This window comes from Physeter macrocephalus, unplaced genomic scaffold, assembly GCF_002837175.3.
Source record: "Physeter macrocephalus isolate SW-GA unplaced genomic scaffold, ASM283717v5 random_78, whole genome shotgun sequence".
NCBI lineage: Eukaryota > Metazoa > Chordata > Mammalia > Artiodactyla > Physeteridae > Physeter > Physeter macrocephalus.
In genome coordinates this window covers 98,133-106,878 of record NW_021145364.1, presented here as the reverse complement: position 1 = coordinate 106,878, position 8,746 = coordinate 98,133, and the positions used below count along the sequence as shown (strand labels likewise).

The window sequence follows — 8,746 nt, the reverse complement described above, 5'->3', positions numbered from 1 at the left end:
CCCGGACCGGGGCACGAACCCGTGTCCCCTGCATCGGCAGGCGGACTCTCAACCACTGTGCCACCAGGGAAGCCCCTCATCTTTTTAACTTTTTTTTTTTTTACCTCTTTCCAGTGTATAGTTTAACTAATTCCTCCCCTCTTGATGGACATTTAGGTCTTTGTCCTTTTGCTATTACAAAAATCGCCCTTGTCAATATACCCTTGTGGACAGGGCAGACGGGAAGGAGGGAGTTTTCTTTGGGTGCCTCTTACCTTCTTGTACTTCTGAGGGTTGGAGACGTGGCCCCTCTCCTGATATGGTCTTTTTTGGTCTTGCGTGGGCTTGTTCCCCCATCCCAGTGCAGGCTATCTTGGGTCCCTTATGGGATGGATCCTGGACATCTCTGATGGTTTTGAGTGTGTGTCACCCAAGGAGAGAAATCTACCTGTGACCTACCTGCCACTCTCGATCCGGCTGTGCTGCTTGGGCCTGGATCCTCCCTCCTCCCCCCACCCCCCAAAAGGGCTGAGCCTTCCTCCTCCTCTGGATCTTCTCTCAGGAAGCACAGTGATAATGACCATGTGGACACATGGACATGGGTCCATCAGAGGGCATCTCAGTGGGCAAAACCCAGTGCATCTCTTTCCTCATTTTTTTTTCCTTAAAAGAGTGTTAGGAGGGCTCTGGTCTCACCCCCAGCTCTGGGTGGAGAACAGAGCCTCGGGCAGATGACACCACTTCCTCAGATCCCACCGTTGGTGAGCTGGGCCTTGGGCCCTGAGATTCTGAGTCACGTCCCCACAAAACCACCAAAACTGGCACTGACATGGGTGTTCAGGCTACCCTGCTGCCCTCAATGAGCCGTGAGGGTGGACCGAGTGGCCTGGGTTCCCAGCTCTCTTAGTCCCTGGGACAGCGGCACCCCCGGGAGGCATCGCTCAGGGCACGTCCTGGCCTGGCCCTGTTTGGGGGCTGCCTCTCTGCTCTTACAGCTGTCCTCCTCACCTCCTGCCCCAGCCACTTCCTCTCTGGCTGCCTGAGCCCCCCTCCTGCCTGGGCCGAGCACCCCTCCTCCCAGGGCTCTGGGCAGGGCTCCCACACTTACAGGCACATGACCTTGGGAGACTGGGAGCCTGTTTCCTCAGCCGTGAAATGGAGTGAACTCTAATTACCATGCAGGTGGCTGGCGAGGCTTAGAAAAGCTAATGTATTAAAGTGCAGGGTGTAGCTCCGTTGTCCACTGGTGGGGGGCCGGGGGAGCTACCTCTAGCCCTTCTCATTGAGGAATGTTCCCCGGTCACTCAGCCAGCCTGGCCCCATGCCCCAGGGGCTCAAAGTCCTCATCTGAGTACCTTGCCTGCTCCCGCCCAAGGGCTGATGTTCTGGGGAACACCAGGCCAGCGCGGTGACATAATCCTACTTTCTGTCTTTTTTGTCTCCTGCAGGTTTGGTAAGAGTGATTCATTTTCATCCCCTCTGCCACCCAGGAGTCCTGTTTGTGTCGCTGTCACCATCAAGGGTGGATTTCTTCGACCGTCTCTTAGTCTGCTGGCCTTTCCGTGGTCCAGAAGCAGAGATGCTGGGCAGGAAAATAGCTCTAGGACAGGGAACCTTCAGATGACGAGGTGGCCCAGCCCAGCCAGCAGCTGCTCTGAGAAGCTGAGACCTTGAGAGCGTCACAGTCCGTGGACAGCCCTATGGGGGGGCCCCACTTGCACCTTGCTGCCCCCCCAGGTGACCTCTGGCAGGGAGCGTTTACAGGCTGGGCTGCCATGGTGATGCCTCGCTCCCGGGAGAGAGGCACTGTCTGTCTGGTGTAGGTGGACGGTAGCCGTATGCAGAGCCTAGCTGATGTCTTGGGGCCCCTCTGTTCAGGAGAGGAACTTCCCTGGAGGCAGGAACGTGGTTGGCTCTGAATGAGGCCCTGAGAGATCAGAGGGTGTGAATATCCCTTGGGAGGGGATGAGGATGCCTAGGCAACCTCTGAGTCCCTTTTCTACCTCTGGGTTGAGAGCTGGTTCTTGCACGTGGCTGTGCTGTGGGGCATCCCTCTCCAGAGTCAAAGTAGAGGGAAGTGACCTCTGGGGGTCTGCTTTTGATGGTCTCAGTGAAAATGCAGAGACGTCTGGCTTTTGCCTGAGCAAAATAGCAGCTTATTTTTGTACTGTCCTGAGCTGGCTAAGCAGAGTGATGAGGCTGTCAGCAGGGTCTTAGACATGTGGAGGGGCAGTGACTTTGCCAAAATGGATCTGACTGCAGGACCACCAGGGTGAGAAAGGAGGGAGGGGGCACTTCCCTGTCCCCAGGGCACAGGCAGAAATTCCCAGGGCCCTTCACAGAGGCTTGGAGGAGAATCCAGCGCTTGCATCCCTAGGACAGCCTGGCCCTGCCATCTTCCCAGTTGCTATAGTAATTCAGGGACCATAGCAGTGAGGCTGCTTCCCCAGTTTTCCAGCAAAGCAGGACGAGGCCTTCAGGACCAGTATTTCGTCTCCATCAGGGACAGCCTCATCTCACCTCCCTCCTATCCCAGGCCTGTGGCAGACATTACAAATCAATCGTAGGTTGCATTCAGAGATAGATGGTTAAAATCTCATTTTCCCATAGTCTGTTTCTCCTAGACTGGCAACCTAACCCCTTTTAAACCCATGTGCTTTGATGGCTTTGGCTACTGACTGGGGTAGGGTGGCCCCCACCCCCAGGACAGAGTTGGGAAGAGGCAGCCCCATGGCAGATGTGCTGGCGAGATTGTGGGTTCAACTATCAGGGGGTGGCAGAGGCCTTTTGGTTCCGATCAGACTCCCCTTGGTGTAGGAGGAAAAGTCAGTACCTCCATCACTCCCTTCTCCTGTGGCTGGGTGTGTGGTACTTGGCCTTGAGTGAACCGTCACTTATTGAGCACCAGCTGTGTGCCAGGCCAGCATGGGGTGGAAGGCTGACTCAGAGGGTATGAGATGACCACAGATCACTGGGGCACTGTGTTCCTGACCTTTCTGGGTCACAGATCTATTTGATAATTGGATAAAAGTGTAGACTCTCTTTCTAGGGGAAAGCCCACATCATTCCGCTTACCAGTCCAGAGGGTTCCCAGAGCCCCTGAGGGTTCCCAGAGGCCCTGAGGGTTCCCATCCATGGGCTCAGTTAAGAACCCCTGCTCTAGGAGGAGATAGGCAGTGCTGAGTATAGGCAGAAGGGAGGGTGGGGAGGAGGGGGGGGTGCCCTGGTGGAGGAGGGGAGATGGGGTTAGACATGTGGGCTGCTGGTGGATGGACAGATTGCTTCCAGCTGCTCCTCTACAGCCTGACCTATTATACCACAAACACCAGGGATGCCTGTTCTTATGAGGAAGCCAGGATTGGAGAGAGAGGCCAGGGTGCCCTCTAGGAAGGCAGGCAAAGCTCGTGGCCTGAGACTTCCCCAGAGGCTCAGACCGAGTGCCCGGCTGGGGCTGGACCACGTAGGAGCAGGTCAAGCTTCACCTCGTCTTGCCTCTACCTGCCGGGCGCTGGCAGTGGTGGCTCTCAGAGCAAAATTCCCAAGGTGCTTGTGACTGGAAAGCTAGGTATGCCACATGGCCGACCAGCCTCAAACCCTCTGCCAAGGGTCAGGCAGCTTCTACTCGCTTACCAAGCAGCAACCAGAATTGGTGGCCTGTGGGTGCATCCACAAGAAGTGCAAGAGACGGTGGGGGGAGTGGAGCTGCTGTCCTCACCTCGGCTTTGCCTCCTGCCAATGCTAGAAACCTCACAGGGACCATTTCCGAACCGTCTGCGGAGGCTAAGTGGTACCATTTGTTTGCGGGGGAGCCCAAGCGTGAGGGTGACCACACTGGCCCGCCTTGGTCTCGCCTGGCCGTCTCTGTCTTGATTAGATGCAGGTTCAGGGAACTGTCCCTCTGCCATATGGTGGGTCTCCGTACCGCCCTAGCCTGTGGTGTCTGCGACAGAAGGTCACAGGCACACGCCGTCCCCAGCAGGGCCCCCTCAGCCTGCCTGACCTGGCCCCTTTCCCCGCAGATCTCCCGCATGGATCCCCACAGATGGTACGAAGGGACATCGGGCTCTCGGTGACACACAGGTAGGCCCCCCTGGGCTGGGGCGGGGAGGGGGCACAGAGCTGGGCTGGGACCCATATAAGCCGAGCCTCCACCGGGGGGGCGTCGCTCTTCATTGCATGGGGGGGGGCTGTCCTGACCCCCATCTCTCAGGGCTCTTTGCCTCTGGTCTGTCTGTCCATGCCTCTGTGGACACGGCCCGGCACCCACCTGGAGCCCCTGCCTGTCACCAGCAGCCTTTGGGACTTTCCTGCCCCTCCTTGGGTCTCTTCCTCAGTCTGCTGAGGGAAAACACAGGTCCCAGGAGAAACAGGGTCAATGGCCCACGGAGGAGGGGGCCGAGAGCGTCCTCTGGGTCCAGCACGCCATCAGTTACGTGGACATGACTGGCCACACATCAGAGCCCCGTGGAACTTGCTGAAACTCCAGGCCCCATCCCTAAGGTTCTCGGGTTGCCAGTCTGGATTCCAGCAACTTCCGGTGACTCGCGCTCACGCAGCTGGCGTGGCTGATGTGGACCCATAACGTGGACAGCCCAGAGGCCTCGGCCTCAGCGCTCGTGAGGCTGGCGCGTGCTGCCAGCAGCAGCTCCGGGCGGCGTCTCGTTCCGCCCCCTGCTGTCCCCCCCGCCCCGCCTATGGCCAGCAGGATGGTCCCTTGGGATGCGTGCTCTGGCCGCCCCATTAAAGGATGCTGTGAACACAACAGGGCCCACTCATTTCCCCCCCGGGGCGTGAGCTGCACTCCAGCCTGTGCGGGAGGCCAGCCTCGGCTCGCAGGGCTTGAGTAATTTGCCCGAGGTCACGCGGCCACCGAGTCGCTGCTTGAGCCCCGTGGCTGGCGCCCAGGCACCTCTGTTGAGAGCCTTGGCAGGGCCGGGATGGGATGCCTGTACCCCAGAGCCTAGGGGAGGAGAGTCTCCGGCACCGGGGGAAGCTGTCTGAGTGAAGGTCTAAGAGCCTCCCTCTGTCCCACCCGGTGTCCAGTGCGGTCTTCCCAGCAGTGAGAGAGCAGGACCTCTCCTGTTCCCTCTCCGCTTGGGGCCCCCCCATCGCCCGTCGGCAGGAATCCCTCCCAGCCTCCGTTTCCCCCCTCTGCGGTTGGGACTTGCTCTCAGTCCTGTCGTGAGGATAAAATGGGGTGGAGTGCACGTGAGCCTCACGCCTCCAGCCCCGGGGAGTGCTGGGTATATAACCTCTGGCTCTAGCTGGAGAGAGGCCGACTTATCCGAGGGACACCAGGATCAGTTTTGTTTCATTTTTGCCTTGGCTGCACCTGGTTGCACAGAGGATTTGCCAGCTGGACCCCGAGTGTTCCCCAGGCTGCCGCTCCCTTCCACCCGGGCAGCAGTACCCCTCTTGTCTGGCATGGCCAGGCTGCCCTGCCTGCCTGGGTTCCGGGCCTGGGTATGGGACATCACGGTCATACCCTCTCGGTTTTTCTAAATTCGTGATCCGGGCCTCTCTCGACAAGAAGCTCTGAAGGTTTTCGGTCTAATCGCGAGGGGAGAAAACTGTTCCATGACGCTCACCCAGCCCCTTCCACCTCCCTGGCACCTGCCCCTTCTCCGGCCGAGCCCCGCCTCTCATTTCAACCTGCTTTCAGGACTTCCTAGTGGAGATCATCTCACGTACCACCGAGCTGCTCCCCTTCCCTCCATGTTGACATGAGAGGAGATTAAAGACCAGAGAGAAGGAGAGTGTGGATCCCAGGGTGGCCGGATCGGGGCTCCTTAAAAAGCGTTCCAAGGGGGTGGGCGTCTTTGTCCTTGCCCCACAAGCTCCCATCTTTTTTTTTTTTTTTTTTTTTTTTTTTTTGCTGTACGCAGGCCTCTCACCGCTGTGGCCTCTCCGGTCGCGGAGCACAGGCTCCGGACGCGCAGGCTCAGCGGCCATGGCTCACGGGCCCAGCCGCTCCGCGGCACGTGGGATCCTCCCGGACCGGGGCACGAACCCGTGTCCCCTGCATCGGCAGGTGGACTCTCAACCACTGTGCCACCAGGGAAGCCCCACAAGCTCCCATCTTGGCTGAGTAGAAACAGTGACGTTCATGCCCACAGTCTAGGCTCTGCACATTTATACAGCACACGAGTGATCCTCCCCAGATCCCTGTGAGGGGAGAGTGTTGGCCTCATTTGCAAAGGCTTTGACCCATCCCACAGCCAGTAGCTGGCAGGATTCAAAGCCCGTGTGGTCGGAGCCCAAAGCCCACGCTTTTCCTCTCATTTTCTGGCCCAGGGGTCTCTTATAGAGCTGTGCTCTGCTTCAGAGACCTGGGGTCCCGGGTCACACAGGGACTGTGTGACCTCAGGAAAGTCAGCTAACCTCTCTGAGCTGGTTTCCTTGCCTGTGTACTAAGAATCCCAGACCTGCCTAACTCCCAGGGGCGGTCACTCCCAGGAGTAAGCTAATGTTCATGGACGCATTACAAACTGTTCCCCAAATACTGTTGCCGTTTGTTCTGTTGTTACTATGATATACAATGCTTTTAAAAATCTAGTCCTCCAAAAATGTGAGTTCTTTCTGCCCTTAGGGCTCCCCACCCTATGAATGGACCTTGGACTTTTTCTCTGGAGGATACCACCCACTCTATCCCCATCCTCCTTTCCAATATATCTTTTGTGGTTTTTAAAAAATTTATTTAGTTTGGATTGAAATACATTTATAATTCAAACCTCAAGAGGTCTAAAAGGGTATATATATGACAAAAGTCCTCCTGCTGCTGTCACCTGTCCCCAGTTCCCCCTATAGGCAGATCTTGGCAGTTTCTTGTGTGTCCTTCTGGAGATATTTTTATATAAGCAAAGACATATGTATATTCTTCCACCTCCTTTTTTGTTTTCACACAAATATTGCATACATTATACACAGTGTTCTATCCTTTGCTTTTTTTCTTTTTAAAATCGAGGCATAATTTATATAGAGCTAAGTACACAAATAAATTCTTACATTTGTATACACCCACGTATACCACCCAGAGGAAGATTCAGAGCATCCACATCCCAGAAAGTTTTCTTTGGCTCTTCCCAGTCCGTAGTGCTACCACCCAGAGGTACTTTTCACTTCTGTCATCATAGGTTAGTTTTTCCTGTACTTGAACTTCATATAAGTGGAGTTGTGTTGCATTGTACCTTACTTTTTTCACTGACAACATAATTTAACGATCATTCCCTATTTGTGCAAAAAGAGCTTCCTTATTTTATTTTCCGGCTGCGTGGTATTCGGTTGTGTGCATGGATCATACTTTACGCAGTCAGTCGCCTGTACACCTAAACGACACAGCTTGTTTCTTGTCTTTTCTGCCGCAAACATGCTGCAGTGAGTAACCTTTTCAGTACATCGCTTTGACACCCGTGGGAGTATCTGTTGGATGAATTCCTGGGACTGGAATCGCTCTGTGTGCGCACTTATGATCTTGATTGCTTTTGCCCAATTGCCTGCCAGAGAGCTGGCATCAGTGACCATACCAGCTTTGGGACGTTGGCAATGAAGACTTTGTGACTAAGAAATCTGAATGCCTGGGGGAAGCAGTGGCCCCTGGGTGTCCCTGCCCTGCATGCGAGAGGGTGCCCGGGGCTCTGGGATGGAACCAAGTCTCCTGGTCTCTCTGCGGCTTTGTGGACCCTTCTCCATCCTGGCCCCTCTGAGCATTTCTGTGTGTCCACCCCCTGCAGGTTCTCCACCAAGTCCTGGCTGTCGCAGGTCTGCCACGTGTGCCAGAAGAGCATGATGTTCGGGGTGAAGTGCAAGCATTGCAGGTGATGGGCGGGGCGGGGCAGGGGTGGCAGAGGGGAGCAGACTCCATACTTTTAGTTTAGTAATAGTGTTGCTACTTGATTCTTGGTCTTAGGTCAAGTCGGAGTTCAAAGGAACTCCTTTGAGAGTTCCTAGACCTATTCATAATCTCAGCACACCAGGGAGTGATCAGCCCTCTCTAGGAAGATTAAGGGAGCATCAGGCACAGCGCTCTTAGACGAAGGGAATATTTGAGGTGGGCTCTGAAGGATGAATAGAAGTTTACCGGGTAGCCTAAGGAGGAAAGAGAATTCCAGGCCAAGAGAGCATCTTGTACAAAGGCAGAGAGGAATGGCAGGACTGTTCTGGAAGCTGTAAGGAGTTCTGAAGTTTAGCCTTACGTGTTAGCACACAAGGAATGGGGAAATGGGGACAGGGAATGGTAGAAACAGAGAAGTGGCTCATGGTACTTACAGAAGAGCGTGAGGGGAGAATGTAGATTCTATACGCATTCAACCTTTTTTCCTACTATTGTGGTTTCTGGTAGGAAAGAAAGGCAAGGAGAGTGAACAATGTAGGGTGAGCAGAGTCTGTCCCCTGCTGTCTGGCTGCCCTCACCTTATAGAGGATGGACCTGGAGTCTGCTCCCGGTCTGCTTCGCCCCTGTGTTGCTGTGTGACCTGGGGCAAGGTGCTTGCCCTTTCTGGGCCTCATTTTTGTGAGGTACACACCTGGGAAGATGATTCCAGGTCTCTCTGTCCATCAGGATTGCTCCAAGCATCTGAGTTAGTGTGTATAGTTAAAGCATTTGGGCTCCTGCCAGACCGTAGGTGATGGGTCTCGTGTGTGTCAATTGGATAAACTGTAGTTAGAAGAGTCATCAGGAAAACGCAAAGGAGATGCCAGACCTTTCTCACCAGTCTAGGTCTTTTGTGGCTTCTGGCCATTTGGCTTTAAATTGGGGACCTCCAGCTCC

At 55.3% G+C, this 8,746-nt stretch overlaps 1 protein-coding gene across 1 annotated transcript in view; it reads left to right on the top strand.

Annotated features, from left to right (window-relative positions):
• The window catches only part of KSR1 (kinase suppressor of ras 1), a 54,230-nt gene that overhangs the window by 18,555 nt on the left and 26,929 nt on the right, over window positions 1-8,746 (top strand). Inside the window, exons 4-6 of the mRNA XM_028483834.2 lie at window positions 1,428-1,432; window positions 3,999-4,059; window positions 7,710-7,793. Of these exons, the coding sequence (XP_028339635.1) occupies window positions 1,428-1,432; window positions 3,999-4,059; window positions 7,710-7,793 (150 nt within the window). The remainder of the gene's footprint in view (window positions 1-1,427; window positions 1,433-3,998; window positions 4,060-7,709; window positions 7,794-8,746) is intronic.